At 39.1% G+C, this 22,032-nt stretch overlaps 1 protein-coding gene across 1 annotated transcript; it reads left to right on the forward strand.

Moving 5' to 3' along the window:
* The first annotated feature begins 188 nt into the window (after positions 1–188).
* Positions 189–21,271, forward strand: LOC130590290 (uncharacterized). Its single transcript, XM_057392360.1, has 5 exons — positions 189–509; positions 1,247–1,363; positions 2,132–2,836; positions 6,549–6,616; positions 21,079–21,271. The coding sequence occupies exons 1-5, from the start codon at positions 189–191 to the stop codon at positions 21,269–21,271; spliced, it is 1,404 nt and encodes a 467-aa protein (XP_057248343.1).
* The last annotated feature ends 761 nt before the right edge of the window (positions 21,272–22,032 follow it).

Consider the following 22,032-nt stretch of genomic DNA (forward strand, 5'->3'; position numbering starts at 1 on the left):
CAAGGGTTGGTGCTAACCCTAGAACAGAGGGCCTAACTTCTCCGGCATCTTCTAGAGTTGGTCCTATCTCGGCCGGACATGCATTCTTTTCTTTAGCCATGGACGGCAAAGTCAGACGACCCAGTCTTTACCTGTGCAGGGTAATCTGCGCTGTCAAGCAGACGGCTCGTATCAGAAGAGGGGTTACCATGCCGGCCTCTAGCTCAGAAAGAGAGGAATCAACTGCCCGAATTCCTGCCGAAGAAGAACGAGAAACCCAAAGTACTCGTCCTACTAACCAAACTCCTTCTCCTGAACATGACCAGGAGGAGCCCGAAAGACTTGGCTCTCCAGGGCCTAACCCGTCAAACCCAAAAACGGCCTCTGATGAATCAAATGAGGCCGAGAGCTCTTCTGCTGCTGGCAGTGGCTCAGACGATCCATCAACCACCTCTTCCGAGATTAGGAGGCGTCTGGGCCCATTGTCTGACCCTAGATATATTCTGGCCGAGTCTGGTTGGCTAGGACGAGTAGGTCGCCATTTAGACCATCTTTCTTCAGCTATACCGCCGGGGTACCGTTTGTTCTTCCTGGCCGGGAGGACACGTACTTAGTGCTCCTGCTGGCCATTTTGCTGTTTACCGTCTAGCTTTAGATGCCGGACTAGCTTTCCTCTTCATCCCTTTATTACAGAATCCTTTATTATTTAACATAGGCTCAACCAACTTGCCCCAAATTCCTGGCAAAACATTCTAACCTTCATAGCCTCTGCGAGCTTAAGGGCGTCCAGCATCCATGGCGCCTTCTCCCAAATACACTATGTCTCCAAAGTTCCCAAAACTGTTAATGGGCTTGGGTGAGCAGTTTGCAATAGGCAAGGCTTTATGACGTCTTGGGACAAGACGTCCAAAATGCATGCTTGGAAAGCCGAATTTTATTCGTCCAAGCTCCAAACGAAGCCGTGGCAGACGTTACCGTCTATGCCAGCCGGGGCGCCACCAATACTGGGCGAACCGCGTCCTTTCTGGAGCTGGAGGACAGCTCGGCTGAAGAGCTGGTGGAATACTTTAAAACCTCCGAGTATTCTATCAATGACGTCTCCTTTAGAGGTCCGTCCAACTGGATCCCTTTCAAGGAGATGTTCTATAGTGACGACTTCTTGGTCGCGGCTGGGCTAGGCCGGCCGCTGATAGAGGTATATCTTCCAAAGTTCAAGGAAAAAACTTCTTCGTCCTGTGTTCAGAAAATTGACATTCTTCTTATGCAGATTCAGCCAAGCAAGGTTGCGAAGATCTTGGACAGGCGACATGAGTGCGTCCAAGTTTACAGACTCCTTATGGAAGGATTCAGCAAGTCCGACGCTGAAAAGAGAGCGGACACACTGGTACATATGAATTTTTTTTATTTTTTTTTTGACGTCCTACTTTCATGGAGGGCAAACCGTCCTTACTGACTCAGGACGTTTTGCCTCTTCAAAGCGCAAACCGTCTTAGGTATCTTTGGACGTTGCTCTTCGTAGGGCAAACCGTCTTGGTGATTTTTGACGCCTTGCCTTTGGAAAGAGCAAGTCGTCAAGATCCACCTTGACGTTTGCCTCTTTGAAGAGGAAACCGTCTTGCTGTATTTGACGCCTTCCTCTGGAAAGAGCAAGTCGTCCAAGATCCACCTTTGACGTTTTGCCTCTTGAAGAGGAACCGTCTTGCTTGATATTGGACGCCTTGCCTCTGGAAAGAGCAAGTCGTCCAAGATCCACCTTGGACGTTTTGCCTCGTTGAAGAGGAAATCGTCTTGCATGATTTTTGGACGCCTTGCCTCTGGAAAGAGCAAGTCGTCCAAGATCCACCTTTGACGTTTTGCCTCTTTGAAGAGGAAACCGTCTTGCGTGATATTTGGACGCCTTGCCTCTGGAAAGAGCAAGTCGTCAAGATCCACCTTGGACGTTTTGACTCTTTGAAAAGGAAACCGTCTTGCGTGATATTTGGACGCCTTTCCTCTGGAAAGAGCAAGTCGTCCAAGATCCACCTTGGACGTTTTGACTCTTTGAAAAGGAAACCGTCTTGCATGATTTTGGACGCTTTGCTTCAGCCTCGCGCTCTCATCCTGTGTATAAAAATATATCCTCAGAACGAGTCTTAACTTGCATTTTTGTTAGAAAAACGCCCCAACGTCCAAAGCGTTGGCGGAAAAGGCGGCCTCAAAGAAGAGGTCGGCCCCAGCCGGTGAGGTACCTCCTCCCAAAAAATCCAAAGGCTTCACAGCCAAAAAGAAGAAACCTGCTCGGCCCCCTCCAAAGATGGTAATCAACATCCCGGCCGAGGATTCTCCTCCGGCCGGTGAGGCTACTGAAGAGAGGAGCCTGATCCCCTATTCTGCAGCCGAGCCGACTGAGCAACCAGAGGCCCTTGCTCAACTGGATGTCTTCGAGCTGAAGCCGGACACTTCCGTGGACGGGTCAGCTTTTTCCGGGCCGGTTGCCAAGTTGGTAACACAGATGCCGGAAGCTTATAAGACGGCTTCCCTTTCTTCTGGTGAGTCCTATTACTCAAACTTTGTTAGGACCTTGCGCGTTGGCGGACGGCCAATGAGTCCCTCCAACCGTCAGACGGTCGTAATACCCATCAAATGTACTGACCCGTCACCTCTTTCAGATAAGGGAAAGGGCAAAGCTGAGGAGGCTCCAGCCGGCTCTCCCGTCCTCTCTGATGACGAAGCCTCGGCCGCCTTTACGAGGATGAGCCCGGCCAAAAGGGAGAAGCTCAAGCTGGAGCTCTTCAAATGCTTCCCTGAACCTTACATAAAGGGTTTAAGGGGAGCCTCTTCAGGGCATGTTGGCTACATGTCTCAGCTGGCTGCAGAGGTAAGCTTTCCTTTGGACGCTCTATTTCCAAAGTTAAGATATTTATCAATTTTCTAACATTCGGCCTGACTCTTATATCCTCCTTCCTTTTTCAGCTCTTTGCTCGCAGCATGATAACAGAAGACTGGGCGAAGGAGCTCAGAAAAGAAAACAAGAAGCTCGTCCAGGACGTGACGGGGGCCGCTGATCATGCCCAGTTTGTTATGGCCCAGCAAGAGGTGCTGCATCAGCAGACCAAGATTGCGCTGGAAAAACGATCGGCCGAGCTGGAGTCTCAGATCAAAGTCTACCTTCTGCGGTTGACGGAGATGTTAGACGAACGGGCCTCATTGGAACGTGTTCTGACGGACGAGAGGAATTCAGTCATGACTATGGCTGCTGATTTCTTCAAGGAGAACCTCGTCCTGAAGGTCAAAAACCAAGCCCTTCGTACTGAGGTTGCAGAGACCGTTGCTGGCGCCAAAGAGGCTATGAACGACGTCATAGATACCTCAAAAGAATGGGCGGTGAAGGCTTTTGAGATGATGGCCGAGGAGGAGGATATCCCCAGATATGCTCGTCGGCTGGAATTCCAAGAAGCCTTGCATAAGGCCACCATAACTGGAGCAGAACCTCCCGTCTTTGAAGAATCCTCTGAGGATGAAGAGGGAGAGGCCGATGCAGAGGCCAGGACGAAGAGGACAATGATCCTCCTGCCGCCTAGTTCTTTTGTTGTATCTTGGCCGTGAGCCACTTGTAACTTTTTCTCTTTTTGTACTTAGATGAATTTAGGTTGTAATCATCTTTTTATATTTATGAGAAGCTATCTTTTTCAATCCCCCTTGTTCTATGCTTTACTGTTTTTGACGCATTGTCTTACAACCTCATATCTATTACCAGTGCAAAAACAACTCATCATAATATTTGGCTGGTCTAATTAACTCTTTTGGCCGATTTCATCTATTACTATTATTAAAGCCAAGTAAATAAGTATCTCGTCAATCATTCTGATCTGACCCAGTAGCTCTTTTCTGGACGTTCATAACCAGATGCTCAAGCAAACTTTTAATTTTTAAATTTCCAAGTATAGAAGTTTGCTCGGCCAGAGCCTGGGTTCCGTTCGTCCTTGGACAAAGACTTAGTTAATTTATAAATTATGCCCCTATATGCCTCCCTTCTTGGACGAAGAGTTTTTATAACTTTTTCCTGTTCAAGAAGGAGTTAAGAAGATAATTTTTAAACAACTAGGACAAGCGATTTATGCCAGAAGCAACTCGTCCAAGCTAATATTCTGACGGGCTGCCTCTTTGGAGAGCAATTCGTCTGAATGATAGTTGGACGAACTGATTCTTTGAAAAAACTCGTCCATCTCTGTGAAATCATGAAATAACTTGTTCCTTTACTAAGGTTGTTATTTCGAAGTTTTGTGGCTTTTGGACGGACAGTAAGATACCTTTACTAAGGCGTCTTATTTCCAGCCGACCTTGTTCAGGAGATGTTTAACTCTTTAAGTAAACAACCGGCCAAATCTGACATGTTTTATCCGTTTAAGAATGATAACATGTTCAGCCGAACTCCTAATGAAAGGTGCATTGTCTTTTTGTTTTGTAAAATTAGTTAGCTTTTGACGTTAGTATGTAACTTAAGCAAACAATTAAAACAAAGTCATAGAGAAGTAGAATTGTATTATATGAAGTTTGCTTGACGGATAGTCAAGGTACATGTCTACATTCTACTTTTTCATTGTAATGCATTAGGAAAAGATTACAATTTAGCTGGGTGCTCTAAACAAAGTATTTCTTCAAAGTGTCAGAATTCCACGTCCTAGGAATAGGACGTCCGTCCAATCCTTCAAGACGAAAGGTACCATTCTGAACGACTTCGACTATCTTATAGGGTCCTTCCCAGTTAGGAGTAAGCTTGCCTAACTCTTTGGCTCGGCCGACCGCTTCCATTTTTCTTAGGACGAGATCTCCCATCTTTAATGGACGCCTTGCAACTCTTTTGTTGAAATCTCTTGCCATTCTTAACTTATATAGTTGCATCCTCAGCAGAGCATTGCCCCTGACTTCAGGAACTAAGTCCAAAGCCGTCCTAAGAGCTGCCCAGTTGGCATCTTCTGAGTACATCATTACTCTTAAGGTGGGCTCTTCAACTTCAATAGGGAGGACGGCCTCAGAGCCATAAACCATCATAAAAGGAGTCTCGCCGGTGGAGTTCTTGGCCGTTGTCCTTATTGACCATAAGACCAGCTGCAATTCTTCGACCCAAAGCCCCTTAGCATTGTCCAACTTCTTTTTAATTCCGGCCGAAAGAATCTTGTTAAAAGCCTCCACTTGCCCATTAGCCTGTGGATGAGCTACTGCTGCAAAGTGAGCTTTGATTCCTTGATCAGCCAACCATTGACGAAGCTTGGGTGTTTCGAATTGCGGCCCATTATCAAAGACGATCGACTGGGGCATGCCAAACCTCGTAATCAAGTTCTTCCAGATGAACCCTTTGACATCATTGGTGGTAATGCCCCCTAATGCTTCAGCTTCAACCCATTGTGTAAAGTAGTCTACAGCTACTATTACAAATTTCTTCTGGCCGGCAGCAATAGGAAAAGGCCCAAGAATGTCCATCCCCCATTTAGCAAAGGGAAGAGGAAAGAGAATGGGCGTCAAGTAATTGGACGGCTTTTGATGGATATTACCATGCTTTTGGCAACTATCACACTTCTTGGCATAGAGGAGTGCATCTTCTTTTAAGGACGGCCAAAAGTAGCCCGTCCTGAGAGCCCTTTCTGCCAAAGCTCTTCCTCCAATGTGAGAAGCACAAGCTCCCTCATGCAACTCCTTCAAAACGTCCAGACCTTCCTTTCGGCTGATGCACTTGAGAAGAGGCCGATTATAGGATTTTTTGTATAGAGTCTCATTCCACAATTCAAACCACTTGTCCCTTGCTTTCACATACTTGGCCTCAATGGGATCAAGAGGCAGACGGCCGGTTTTCTTGAACTCAATGACTGGACGCATCCACTCATCATCTCGGCTGAGAAACAGTACTTCTCCGGCCTCAATGCTCTTGGCCGCCTTCACCTCCCAAAAGACTGTTCTAGGAACATCTCCTTCAGCCGAGCTGGCCAGTTTAGAGAGGGCATCAGCTTGATGGTTTTCTGATCTGGGCACCATTAACTTGACTAACAACCAGCAAAGAGTCAGTTTTAGCTTCAATTTCCAAGGCCCCAGCCGCTTTGCACATTTTTATGCCGGCTAAAAGAGCTTCATACTCAGCTTCATTATTGGACGCCTGGAATTTGAACTTCATAGCATATTCAAACTTATCCCCTTCTGGAGATTGAAAAATGATTCCTGCCCCACAGCCGTTAGCAGTAGAGGATCCATCCACCATAAGGGTCCAATGACGCCTTCCTGCTGCTGGGTCCTGGACGCTTTCTATCATAGGCCGAGTAAGCTCTACGATAAAATCAGCCAAAGCTTGGCCCTTGATTGCCTTTCTAGGCTCAAATGTTAAATCAAACATATTCAGCTCAACAGCCCATTTTAACATTCGGCCAGAGGCATCCATCTTATGCAACACTTGCCTAAGTGGCTGATCTGTATATACAAGGATGCTGTGAGCTAAGAAGTAAGGTCTTAACTTCCGGCTAGCCATCAACAAGGCCAGGCCGAATTTCTCGATGGAGGAATATCTGTTCTCAGCATCTTTCAGCACATGGCTCACAAAATAGACGGGTATTTGCACCGCGTCTCTTTCAGCCAAGAGGACTGCACTGACTGCGAAGGGTGATACAGCCAGGTATACAACATTTTCACCTTCGGCCGGACTGATCAACCTAGGCAGCTGCCGAAGATGTCTTTGACTTGCTGAAGCGCCTAGCTTCTTCCGACCATCAAACTTGGCATTTTTTTGATAGTAGCAAAGAAATGGTGACATTTGTTCCTGATTTTGAGAGAAACCGTCCAAGAGCAGCCAAACAGCCCGTCAACCTCTGAACTTCTTTGACTTTGGACGGCGAAGACATATTCATAATAGCCTGAATTTTGTCGGGATTTGCCTCAATCCCTCTCTGATCAACCAAAAATCCCAGAAATTTCCCAGCAACTACGCCGAACACACATTTTTGCGGATTAAGCTTCAACTTGAATTTTCTCAAGGTGAGGAAGGTTTCCCTCAGATCGTCCAGATGATCTTTCTCCTCTTTACTCTTGACGATCATGTCGTCATATAAGCTTCCATATTTCGGCCGAGCTGCGGCTGAAATACTGTATTAATGAGCCTCTGAAATGTAGCCGGAGCATTTCTTAGGCCGAAAGGCATCCTGAGCCATCCATACAGCCCTTTCTCAGTAAGAAGGAAGTCTTATCTTGATCATCCGGCCACATAGGAATCTGATGGAAGCCAGAGTAGGCATCCATAAAGCTCAGCAGGGCATGGCCGGCCGTAGAATCAACCAGACGATCTATTTTTGGCAACGGGAAGCTGTCCTTAGGACAGGCCTTGTTCAATCTGTATAATCAACACACATCTCCAAGTGCCATTCGGCTTTGGAACCATCACAACATTTGCTACCCAATCTGGGTAGTATGTTTCCCGGATGAATTTAGATTTAGCAGCTTTTGAACTTCCTCATCAACGGCCTTATTTCTGGCCGGCCCCAGATGTCTCTTCTTCTGCCGAATAGGCTTTTGCCCCGGCTCAATGTTGAGCTTATGGACGGCCACTTCAGGGTCTATCCCAGGCATCTCTTCTACAGCATAGGCAAACACATCTTCAAATTCTCGCAGCAACGCAACTAAGGCGTCCTGAATTTCTATCTCAAAATGATCCAATTTTCAATGTCCTTTCCGGACGCTCTGGATTCAAGCAAATCTCTACTGGACTTTCCACAGGTCTGGACGTTCTAGTCCCAGACTCATTATAGCCATTATCTCAGATGAATGCTTTTCTTCCTTAATAGCCAAACATTTCTCTTCTTGCTAGGCAAAAGCATGGACGGATTGCTTTCAGGAAGAGGCGACTCCTGAACCTTCTCAATTTCCTTTAAGCTCACAATCTGGCCTTTAACTTTTTGGCCGAATCACCTCCTTGTGCCTTGGACACTCTGCTTTTTCTTTCCAAGATGATGGTTTGAGGGTGGTGAGATAGCATTCTCGGGCAGCTTGCTGGTCCATATAAAGAGATCCAATCTTCCCACCATCACATTCAAACTTCATCAGCATTAAATGGGTCACAATGACGGCCTTGATGTGATTTAAGGTAGGTCGTCCGAGAATGACATTATAAGCTGTCAAGTCTCGTACTACCAAAAATTTCACAAAAAGCGTCCTGGCCGCATCTTTTTCTCCAACTCTGACGGGCAAGGTGACGGTTCCCATAGGGTGTATGACCCCGCCAAAACCAATTATAGGATGATTGACCGGCATCAAATCGTTTTTGTCAAACTTTAAACGAGACAAACAATCAGCACTGATGATATCAGTTGAGCTTCCAGTATCAATCAAAATTCGCCTAACCCTTAGGTTGGCAATCTTCATTTCCACAACCAGCGGATCGTCATGGGGCGTCCTAAATTCCCCGGTCCAACTCGCTGACCACTATTTTTGGAAAAGGATCAGACTCGGCCTGGTTGGTGAGCATAACCTGGCTGAGTTCCCTCAAATAGTTTTTGTGGCCGCGATTTGTCGGACCTCCAGCTGCAAATCCTCCTGAGATGACCATCACTACATCATCATCCGTGCTATCTCCGTCCATTCTTTCTTCCTTGACGGTTATCCCTTTTTTGAAACTTCCTTCCTGACGAGGGTAGGTAATTGTTCATCTTTCCTTTTCGAGCCAACTCTTCTAGTGCTCGCTTCAATGCTTGCATTCATTGGTTTCATGCCACAATCTTTGTGAAAGTGACAATACTTGCTCTTGTCTCTGTTACGGTAAGGCGTCTTCATCTCGGCCGGCGCCTTTAGCTCATGCTGATCTTTTATTTCCATCAAAATGGAATATTGATCTTTGTTGAACTCTATTGGCTCAACTGAGGCCGCCGGCTCTGACCGCCTGCTTCTCTTGGACGAAGTGGTCATAGAAGTCATTGCCCAAGTCTCAGCCTTCTTGGGCGGATTCTTTTTTGGCTGAACAGCTTCTTCAACTTTCTTCACTTCTGGCTGTTTTGCTTCAGCACAGACCTCTGTGGCATGAATGAATGCTTCAGCCTCCCTCAATGCTTCCGTCAAAGTAGTGATTTTCTTCTTCACCAAATCAAACTTAAAACTTCCTGGTCTTAGACCTCTGATGAAGGCGTCAAATGCCACACCCGCATTCAGATCTTGGATCTGCAACGCCTCTAGGTTAAACTCTTCACATAACCTCTCAAGGCTCCTTAGGACCTTGGATGACTTTCCCAGGTGCATGCTTGTTTTTTGTTCTTGCCGATTAGCCACAAAGTGACTGGTGAATAGAATACTAAGTTCAGTAAAATTATTCACTGAATTAGGCGGCAAGTTGTTGAACCATTTTTGCGCTACTCCTTAAAGTAGCTGGGAAATTCTTACACCAAGTAGCATCGTCCACCCCTTGGACATACATCTGATGCTTGTAAGCTGATAGGTGATCGTCCGGATCAGTAGTTCCGTCAAAAGGTTCAATGGTTGGGAGCTTAACCTTTGGGAAAGGAGGGGACTCCATGATCCTGACCGAGAAAGGAGTGGGCCAATTGATCTGGAGTGCCGCCACCTGCCCTCATGGGTATGTGCTCCTGACGGTACTCTTTTAAAACCGGATTAGATGAGGTGTTCGCTAAGGCTTGACGCCTGTACACCATAGGCTGCAAAACTGTCTTCTCTTGCCTGGGCTGGAAACGATGGACCACGGCTTCGCACCACTGTTCTGGACGGGAGCCTTAAGGACGGATCCTTCATATATGGCGTGGAGCCAGAGGCGAACGCTGCTGCTGCCGCCCTCTTGGCCTCCAAGTACTCCCGGCATCAGTCTCCATCATGTGACCAGTAGGAGGGATATTATCTGCTGGACGGACCACCAGTTCCAGTCCATCTTCCTCCTAGAATCACTGACTGCTGGCTGCTTTCCTTTGGAAGGCGGCTTAGTCAATTCTGGCCGAGGTGGCCGACTAGGTCCTGGACGACCCTCTTGGGATCGCCCTTTAAGTGGCGCAGCTGCCTCTTCTCTCGGACTCATCTGAAAAAATAGCATGTTGTTCTTAATCTGCTCTTCCATAACAGCGGCCATCCTGGCCTGGAAGTCATTCAATACATTTTCCAAATGACCAGCAGTCACTGGACGGTCAAGATTTTCTTGGATGACTGGAGTTACAGTCCTACCCTCGAGGTGAACGGCAGCATGGCCCTGATCCCTGCCTCGAGGTGGCCTTCGTCATCAACGGTATCATCCACCTGAACTCTAAAACTTCTGTTCCTTGCCACATTCGAAGAGTGACAGTCCGTCATTGTTGCGTCTCCCCACAGACGGCGCCAAATGTTATGCTATGTAAAACTAGCAATTAATATCACAACTCCCAAAGATGGGTTCTTAGAATTGGAGACTTGTGCAACAATGATTGGTTCAAATCCCGAAGCAAACTCCTGACCAGCAACCTGCAAAAAGGGACACACCCTGGAGGTTTGGGTGGTATTTCCCCCTCCGATGCTTAAGTCAGATATCAGGATGTAAAGGAACTTTTAGAGAGAGAAAGTAGAGAGAGAGAGAGAAGAATTTATGACAGAGTAACAGTACTATGCTCAAAAGTACCTTTCACCCTGAAATCAAGGACTATTTATACTGTTTGAAATGACTGCTGTGCCTTGATGTCACCCTAATTTGGGAGCATCTGATTGGCTAATCAAAGTTTGGGACACGTGGCAGCTGTTAATTGGTCAGTACACCTCACTTTCATATAAAGGTGTAAATCATGCTTACTGGGCCTAAGTACAATTTTGGGGCCAGAAGAAGGTCTTTTTAGTACGCTTTCAGAGAAACGTACTTTTAGGCCTGTCACCTTCAGGCCCTTTTGTACTTTTATTCCCCTGCATATATGCCACATGTAGGGCTCAGATGAGGCCACGTGTCAGTACCAGAGCCGTTGATTTTTTAGGCTACAACATACTTCATGTCAATTTTTCAGAAGTATTAGTGCATAATTTATTTATAACTTCTTAAGTAAATTCAATAATATGGAAAATAATATAGTTAAAAATATATCCAAGCCTGTTCATGAACTTCTCGGGTGAAACTTCTTTTCTGCTTAGCTCTAAAAACTTTCAAACTGAACTCAAATAGTTTGCGAGCCAGTCACGCGTCAACCTCATTGCCTCATTAACACCCCTAATAATCATTTATGTTCCATTCTCTGTTTCTATTTGTTCTTCCTGCTTTTGTTTATTTGAAGTCTCAAACTGCTTTATTCATTGGGATGTTCCAAAAAGTTCTTCCTATAGAGAGTATTACATTATCTAAATAACGAAAAGTAAGATAGAGACCAATCAAAAAGTAAGACATAGGTTGCAAAAGTAAGAGCAAAGACTCAAAGTTCTAAAATCTAAGAAAGATAATGCAAAAAGTGCATTTACCTTGATTTCTTCATATATATTCCCTTCGTCTCCTAATACTTTTTACATTTTCCTTTTTTATCTATCCTATAATACTCTTTACACTTATATTTTCGAATATGACTCAGTAATATTTTTTTAATCATTTTAACCTTTAACTATTGGGCCCACGCTCTCTCCCCTCCAAATAAAATAATATCAGTCTTATTACCTATCAACTCTAACCATGGCCTAAATTCTCTCTCCTCAAATAAAATAATAATACTTTTACTAACTACTACTCCCTTCGTTTCCTAAAGATCTTCCCTCTTTCCGTTTAAGTGTGTTTCCAAAAAATCTTCCCTCTTTTACTTCATTCCTTATTTGGAAACTTATTTTTTTTCCTTTTTACCCTCTCATGTCCCTATCATATGGTCCATCATTACATTATAATTTTACTTCCTTTCTCTCTCGTACTTTAACCTCTTTTTATTTGTTTATTTATCTTAATCCCTTTCTCTCTCCTACTTTACCCACCCCACACCCCACATAAATTAATTCTCATTGGTATATGTAGTAACAGTAACAAGGAAGATCTTTAGTAAACGGAGGTAGTAACTCCAACAACTTATCATCCAAAACTACGTGTCTTGATAATAGTGTCAAGAGTATTATGAGATGGAGGGAGTATTCTATATAAAAGAACGAATTGGAACGAATGAAGTACTATTATGGGAAATTTGGTAACTACGAAAAATATGTTTAAGAAAAAGAATTTAATCATAGAATTTTAGAATTTTTTTGGGTGAAATTAGATGATTAGAAGACACTCTATTATGCAGTTGAAAAGTTTTTAGGGAAGGTTGCATCTTGCGTGAATTATCAAATTGACAAACTAAATTTGAGTATCACAACTTTTACAATATCATTCAATAATTTTAGTTGTACATTACTCCTTCCGTTTCATTTTAATCTACATACTTACACTTTTCACACATGTCAATGCATAACTTTGAGGACATATATCTTTAGTTTTGTATTTGTAAAAGTTATAAAATGTACATATTAATAAAATACATACTAAGACGAATCTAACAAGATCCCACATGACCATGTTTTTATTCACGTATAAATCACAAACGAAGGTCAATATGTAATTTGTGAATAGTGTAAAATGTTAAAATGTGTAGATTAAAATGAAATGGAAAGAGTATAACACAATGATCTCTATTATATAAGGGAAGGGGGGAGCAATGGTGTCCTCTTTTGAAATGCCTATTTTGCCCCCTTCTCATTCTAAATTATAAATTCACTTACGAAACAAAAGTGCTTCAAACAAAAATACCAAAAATATAATTATAACAATCACTCACAAGTCAACTAAAATCATAAAATTGTATAATTTACGTTATGCAAATTACTAAAATGAGGAAACTTTACAAAAACCTAAAAATTCACTTACAAACTAAAACCTATGAAAAAATTGACTTGAAATCAAAGTGTCCACTTTCTTTACAATTTATGAAGTACTGTACTTAATTCAAAATTCAACTAAAAAATTATAATATTAGAAATCATAAATAAATTCAATAAAGTTTCTATTTTGTTCATAGAATTTAACTTTGAAAAGTAAAAAAAAAAAGACAAAAAGAATGGTGAGAGACTTAAGTGACATAAACTAAACCAATCAAATTTTGCAACTAAAAACAATAATTATACTTCGTATGTCTAATGTTCGAATTTTGACTCTTATGCCGAAGAAAATCAAGTTTCTGTTTCGAAAAAATTCAAGCACGCATCGCGTGCAAAAAAATCTAGTATTGTATATTGAAACGGACAAATTGAGGGGAGAAGCACATTTGACTACACTAGTTAGTTTCCATTCTACAGTATTTGATCATTTATGTAAAATTTTGACATGCTTGTTTTGTTTAATCTCGATGATGGAGTCAGTTCGCCTCAAGTCTACCAACAAGACTTGGCAGAATATTAGCGTACCTTTTTCACAAATCATACAAACCAGAAAAGAACAAAAATGTTTACTACTGGACTATATAGCTATATAGGGGTCTCTCTTTGATCATTTTTACATACTTCCTCCGTTTTTTTAGATGTTACACTTTCTATTTTAGGAAATTTTAAATTAGATGTTACACTTTTATTTTGGGTAATAACTTCTCTCTATCTCTCTCCTATCACATGCTCACATGTGGCCCTTTTGTTTTTCATTCTCTCTCTCTCCACTCCAAAAATTACCTAAGAGTCCGTGATTTGAAAAGTGTAACATCTAATAAAAAACGGAGGAAGTATTAAGAAACCTTTGCATGAAAAATCTCGTAGCTAGGCAAGTCAAAGAAATATTGTATCTAAAAGTATTTTATTTTTGAAATTCAATGAAAAATACAATGTTTTAATATTGTATGATGACTGATGAAGAATTATTGTTCTCCATGAAAATGATGAGATATGGTGGAGATTGAGAGTCTCGTAGCTACATGCAAGTGAAGTTCTTTCTTATAGACAAAACTAGAATATACTTGAAATTACAATCTTAAGTTATTTCTGCTAGTGCTTACTCGTGCCTATTATATGGTGCTATATGGAGACATTATTATTAATTACAAATGGCATACCAATGTAGCCTTCCATTTGACAAATGAACGCTAATTTATACACCAAGCTAGTTGGTACCATAACATATTAACATATAGCCTTTTATGTAAAATTATATATGGACTCGTTTGGTTACTGTTGGAACTTAATTTTCATGGAAGGTCTATTTCATAGAAAGTAAATTTTCTTGTCTATTTCCTAGGAAGTGGCTTTGGGTGTTTGGTTGAGCATAGGAATTTCTAATCACCAAGGGAGAGGGGGTTGGTGATTAATTTCCTACACTTCATAAGAATTTTCATTTCCTTGGAAATTCCATTTTCCATGAATTTCCTATTTCCTGCATACCAAACAACTACTAGGTGTTGTTTGGTTGGAAGCTATTTCCCTTTGGAAATACAAATTTCTAGGAAATACATTATGGATGTTGTGTTTGGTTGGAGGAAAACGGGAGAAGCATAGGAAATACAAATTCCAAGGGAAATATAATTTCCCATGAAACATGGAAAATCACTCACCAAGCCCCCTCTTGGTGAGTAATTTCCTAGATAGGAAATGCAATTTCCTATGGTGTCAACCAAACAATTTTATCTAATTCCTAGGAAATTAACAAGGGAAAGAATTTCCCATGAAATGTAAATTCCCATGGGAAATTACTTCCCATGTGAACCAAATGAGGCCTATATTTTGTACTTCCCAAGAAATTCAAATTCCAGTGCAATTTGAGGTGAACTAAACGACCTCTATTTTTCTGTTTTGAATATGGGTAAAATTGGCATATGAATTTGTAAAGTCTATCAACATCCAAAACTAACATGAGCACCAAAATGTGGAAGTATGTTTTGTTGAAACATTGAATTGTGGATTTACTTTTAAGTTTTAATTGAAAATCGAATAGAGGACTACTTTATTATTGAACACCATTTTAGGAAAACATTCTCCATTTTGCTTTGCCTTCTGCTTTTATGGATCCAAGGTTTTTTCCTCAATATTTTTTTGGTGAAAAAGGCATGCATACTATTAATAATCAACCCAGTTCGGGTCTAAAACACCCATTACAATCGGAAACCATAATGTCATTACAAAAGGGAGGGGGAAGATCCAAGTCCTTAACACCATTACAATCAACATCAATAGTCCTAGGGGTCTTTGCCAAAGCATCTGCTAAGCAATTATCATCATACTTCACGAACACGAACCTCACATCTCTGAATTCCTGTCTGCACAAACTCAAGACATTTGTGTATGCATCGTTTTGAATCAAATCTTTATTAAGTATCATAACGATATCCTGGCAATCGGAGCATAATACAATATGGAGACATTGATGTCAATGAGCCACGAGTAGCCCTTCAACTATTGCAAGTATTTTGGCGATTTTGGCATTACTGGTGACATTTTCTTTTGAAACCTCGCTACCCAATTCCCATCACGTGTTTTAAGGCTTCCCCCAACACCCACTGGTTCTTGAGGGAAGGAGAAGGAGGCATCAACATGAATAGGCATTTACTAGAAGTTGTTGTGTTCTAAACATATTAGCAAGACTTACAAATATTTCTCTACCTAGCCGAAGTTGTTCTTTTCACAAGTTACGATGATCTGTCAACAATCAAAATCCCATGTATGAAATGATGCCACGATTCTCCCCCGAATGCAAAGGCGTCAGTTCAACTTGGCTTGTCAATCTCCCAAACTCATGCAATGCTATACGCGTCAAACTTTGTTGCACCAAATCTTCATCCATTCTACATAGGCAGATATACATTTAATGCAATTTGATTTAGACAAACATATAAAATATAATAATAATTAAAAGTTCCACAATAAGTTCCACATGTAAAATACGATAATAACTAAAAGTTCCATAATAGCTTCCACATATAAAATCATCATAAACATAAAATAACTAAAAGTTCTAACTTAAATGCACCATAAAGTCACACAATTTTAACTAGATTATCTTTCGCAACCATCTCAGTCATAAAACATATTATTATCATCCATAAGCACCTCTGACATATAGACATAATCATTTGAAAGTGCACAATGCTTCCTCAAGAAATAAAGTTTGTCGTCGTCATTACGCAAAGAGACGAAAACATATTTATATTATTAAAAACTATTATTATATTATATTATACTTCCTCCGTTTAGAAATAGTTGCACCATTTCTAACTTTCACGCATGTCGATGTATGATTTCAATCATTAATATCTTTAATTATCAATAAGTAAAAATTATAAGAAGTTTATTTTAAAAAAATTTACATCGAGACAAATCTAACAACCCACATGACTATGTTTTTCCTAAAATATAAATCACCATAGACAATCTAAGTGTAAGATGTGAATAGTGTACAAAATAGAAATGGTGCAACTATTTCTAAACGGGTGAAATATTATATTATATTATATTGTATTGTATTATATATATAGTATTGTATTATATTATGTTATGTTATACTCCCTCCGTTTCCTAAAGATCTTTCCACTTTCCGTTTAAGTGCGTTTCCAAAATATCTTCTCTCTTTCACTTTATTCCTTATTGGACAATTTTTTTAGGAAACGGAGGGAGTATTATATCATATCATATCATATCATATTATACTCCCTCTGTCCCTAAATAGAGTGCCCGTTTCTCCAATGCACGTTTGCCAATGCATGTTTTGTATCATTAATATCTTGAATTTCATATTAGTAAAAATTATAAAAGTTTGATTTTCTTAGTGTATGTAATGAGACGAATCAAACAAGACCCCACATGACTATTGTTTTTCTTATATATTAGAATTTTTTTTAAGGGCTTTCTTTACCTTTGCATACCAAAAAAGAAATGGGCACTCTATTAAGGGACGGAGGGAGTATTATGTTATATTATATTATCTTATGTTATCTCATGTCATCTTATGTCATGTCATATTATATTACTCCCTCTGTCCCAATTTATTTGCTACATTTGCTTTATCACAAAGACCAAGGAGGGAGTGGGGACCATTGCCATAACAAGAATTAACAAAAAAGCAAATAGATAAATTGTGGGACATATGTACTATATATGGAAATATTTACAAAAACCAAGGAGGAGTGATGACAAATTTGTAAATAAAGTGTGGGACCTATGTACTATTTATGAAAATAGTTGCAAATGTAGCAAATAAATTGGGACACACCTAAACGGCAAAATGTAGCAAATAAATTGGGACGAAGGGATTATATTATATTATATTATATTATATTATATTATATTATATTATATTATATTATATTATATTATATTATATTATATTATATTATATTATATTATATTATATTATATTAATTATATTATATTATATTATATTATATTATATTATATTATATTATATTATATTATATTACATTATTATAGCGTGAAAAAAGAATGAGAATAGAGAGGAGAGAGAGGAGAAATAGGGGAATGATTGAATGAAATCTCACGCCTTGACCCTGTCGCAATCCCAACACATATTTTTATTTTAATTTTTTTAAGCTGGTTTTTTTTAAAAAAAAACTGGGGATACAGCTGTAGCCAATGTATTCAGCCATGGACATTGAATCTTGGAGAGAATTGAACAAACAAACTTGCATATGCTTTTCTTGGAATTACATTTACTTTGTAAAGTATTTTATATATAGTTTGAAACTAAAATTATGATAGTAAATCATATGTTAATGCTAATTATATATGTACAACATCACATCTATACATGTCTGACAAATGCAAAGATAGATACATCTCCATGTTAGGTGGGAAGAAAGAGTATGATAAAACTCTTTTCAGTAGAGGGATCATCACCAATTTGGATTGCTATCGACATATCTTTGCAACTGTAAACGAGTTAGGCTCTATACATTTGATGAATTTTGATTTAGATACTTTTCAACAAAGTCAACGATCAACATCCAAAGTCAATTTCACTCCATAAGGAGTCTGCTTACTCTGACAATCTCAAGTCTGAATCTCTAACAATTGAGAGATGATGATACTTTCAATTTGGTACCTGTATACTCAGATGAGTCTGCCACTGCCTTCATCTTCTCTTATACACCAAATCTATATATCTCTCACCTCTCCATTATCTCTAATATATAAAAAAATATAGCTATTATTAATATAGTAATAATTTTTTGATATAATATCCATAAAAAATGCATGAAAATATTGTAAAATTAAATTTTCTATAGAAATGATGTAAAAGCCAAAAAAGAAAATCATTCGCGATTTCGGACTGAAAATCAAAATTTCAAAAAATGCAGAACAAATATTTTTTCGGTCTGGACCAAAAATCAAACATTCAAAAAAGTTGGATCTAGTTAGGGCCGTAATAGGTAGGTTCGCCCTTATGCCTCCAAAATCTCATAAATTTGGGCATGACAATATGAAGAGATAACTAATTTAATTAGTACTTATCTCTATTTTATATGAGAAGAGGGGTAGGACACCAAAATATTAGAAACCCCATTTTAGCCTCATAACATCTCTATTCTACCTACTTACTTTAATTAAAAAATAAAAAATTAAAAAATAAAAAAGAAAACTACCTAATTAATTTAAAAAGTAAAAAAAACACATTACAAAAAGAAAACCATCAACAATTCATATATCCCTAATTTATTAAATATAATTAACAATTAATTTAATTTTCTACATCTCCTAAAAAAATTAATTTTCTACATATTTTCGCACGCATCACGTGCATACAAAATCTTAAATATTTAAATGAATCATTTATTAACAAATAATGTACGTAATTTGAATTTTTAATTATAACTAACTTTTCACGCATATAATTGTGTATTAATTAAAATTAGGTGCAAAAAAGAATCACTCCATCTCATGCAATGAAGTATAGTAATCTTGATATGGATATAGAGTTCCTTGCACTATACTTTATTCTCGATTACAACTTTGGCCTTACAAGCATAAAACCACACTAACTTGATGAGCCAATTGATCCTCCTATGAATGTTCGTAGGCGGCATGAGGCATCTGCAATTGGCTTTTTCGATGCGATATTAAAGTTCTAAACTCATGCAATGATATTCCGTTAGTTCATGTTAGAACATAATGATAACAAATGAGTGAATTATATAATTTTTTTTTGTTTCTTTATAATTGTATATATAGGTTTTAGCAGCGCATGAACGGTCTCCTCGACAAAAAAGACTCAAAAAAAGTTGGTGGATGAATTATCACGTCGCGCACATGTTGAGTGTATATTTTCTGAGATGGCAAAAGTCATATTCAACACCGACAATTACTATGATATTATGATGGATATCCAATCACCACCTGTGAACGATTGGAATTGTTACAAAACATTGGTATCTAACTATGAAATTTGTTCGTGTTTCTTCTAATCAATAAGATGTTATATGTCTCACATAGTTAATTATTGTATATGTAGATTTCCCCTTTCCATACGCATTGTGGAGCATTCTCCATGTATGAATTCAAATACAATCAAGTGTTCGATATTTTGTGCAATCAAGACGTTCAACAAGCTCAATTATTTGAAGTTGCAGCTCAAGTGTGTGTTAATGTGGGAGGATCATCCCTGCATGCCAAGGAAAATAGATAGGCGTTGAGGATATATATATATATTATATATATATAATATATATATATATATATATATAGAAGTGAGTTCATATGAGAAAGCATATTTACCTGAGAAATGAGAATGAATTTTACGCGCTATAACTCTTATGAATAAGTGATGTAAATCTGATGAAAAAGTGATGTAACTCCAAAAAAAAGTATTAAAAAAATAAATAAAAAAAACTAATTCTTTTTGGTCTCAAAATTTGTTTTACTATTGATTGTTGGAGTTCTTCACATTCTTGGCAACACTATATTTGTATCATATCACTGCCCATTTTGTTGATTCTCACTGGAAATTGAAAAAAAGAATTTCGATATTTAGGGCTTTAAATCCTTTTTATGATGGTGAAAGTATTACAAATGAGATTTTTTTAGTTTTTGGTCCAATGGTCATAAAGAGAATATCCTTACATTTACGGTTGACAATGCCACCTACAACGACAAAATGTTATGTAAAGTTATGTGGTCGTCTTTATGAGAAAGGGTCTTTTGTTGGTGATGGTGCTTTTCTAGCTATTAGGTGTTGCGCTCATATAGTACATCTAATATTGAAAGCTGGTTTGGATTGCATAAAAAATATTTTGGATAAGATTAGAACACTTATGAGGTTAATTCATAAATCTGCCAAAAGGAGCGAGAAATTGTATGAAACTGCCCAAAAGAATTTTCATTTAGATGTTAAGAGAAAATTGAGTTTAGACATGGAAGTTCGCTGGAATTCAACATACAAGATGCTTGATAATGTTTTTTATTACAAAGATGTGTTTATGCAATTAAGGTCAAAAAATTATTCGTTTATGAGTCTTGTACCTTCTGAATCAGAGTGGAATAAGTTGAGTGTAATACACAAGTTTTTGAAGGTTTTTTATGATGTGACATGCATGTTTTCTAGTGTCAATAATCCTACATCAAACTTGTACTTTAGAGGGGCTTGCATGATTCATCTCCGCTTACTTGAAGCAAGTACGAGTTCTCAAGATTTTTTAAGAGAAATGGTAAACCCGATGTATGATAAGTTTGCCCTCGCGAGGGACTGTGCTGCATTATATTGGGAATAATATAACATTTACTTGTCTTGTGCGACTATTCTCAACCCAAGGTTTAAAGTCAAGTTTGTAGAGTATAGTTTTACCAAATTGTATGGGATTGAAGAGGCGCAAAGAAAGGTTGATCGTGTCTTGGATACTCTAAACAAATTATTTAATGAGTACAAGGAGTCATCGGGATCATTAATTGTTAGTCCTCCGCCTCCAAGTTTATCACAGATGATGATAATATATTTAGAGATTACCATAGTTTCATAGGGAGAAATGCTAGAAGTTTGACAAGAAGGTCTCAACTTGACTTGTAGTTGGAAGAAGAAGGCCTTGGTATGGATTCAGAGTTGAATGTCTTGGAGTATTGACATCAATGTGCTATTAGATACCCGGTCTTCTCTGTTCTAGCACGTGATTGTTAACTATCCCTGTGAGTGGCTTATGAGTCTGCATTTAGCATTGGAAGTAAGACCATATCCCCGTCTCCTAGCTCTTTAAAGCCTAAGACAGTGCAAGCCTTGGTATGTGTCCAAGATTGGCGACGTGCAGAAGGTGATATTTGGAGCGACTCAGAGGTCGATATTACAGAGGACGATGAGGCTTGCGATGATATTGGTGATGATATTGATGAAACGAGTCTTTTTCTTTAAAGGTAAAGTATTGGTTACTCGTTTGTTTCTTGTACAATCACATCCCTTTCTACTTTTTTGTTTCTCCATGCAATATATTTGATGGATTGTTTTTATTGTTTGGCTTTGAATGATATGCAGGAGGAACATCACTTGGCACTTTTCACAAGTCCCTTGAATGAAAATCTTGCTATAGCATGCATCGATGAACAAAGGAACCGAAGAACATATAATTGCAATGACTTGTAGTTTTTTCTAATGAATATTAAATCTTGCAATGACTTGTTTTGTATTATGCCATTTCGATTTTGTGATTGTTTGTGATTGTGAAATTGCTTTAATCTATAGGGTTGCCACTGTTCAGATTTGAGAGATTATTGAAAATTTCAGTCCCAGAATTGTTAGGACATAGGGCACTATCTCATCCAACTAGCAAGGACTATATACTTCCTTACTTCAAACGTAACTTTGTATCAACATGCACTTAGATCTGCAGCTTGTATACCTAAGAATTTTCACTTGAAGGATATACGAAGGTATTGTAAAGCATGGTAAGTAGGGATGGCAGTGGGTAATGGACCCTACCCGGATCTGTGGATCCAGATCCGTTTTTAGCGGATCTGGATCCTTAAAATTTGGACCCGGCGAATCCGGGTAGGATCTGGATCCTCGCGTTTGGAAACGAATCTGGATCGGGTAATTTTTAATTACCCGGATTCGGATCCGTTTACCCGGTTTTTAAAGTTAAAATTAAAATATAAAATTAAACCCTAAATTCACTC

Source organism: Beta vulgaris, chromosome 1 (genome assembly GCF_026745355.1).
Source record: "Beta vulgaris subsp. vulgaris cultivar EL10 chromosome 1, EL10.2, whole genome shotgun sequence".
Lineage (NCBI taxonomy): Eukaryota > Viridiplantae > Streptophyta > Magnoliopsida > Caryophyllales > Amaranthaceae > Beta > Beta vulgaris.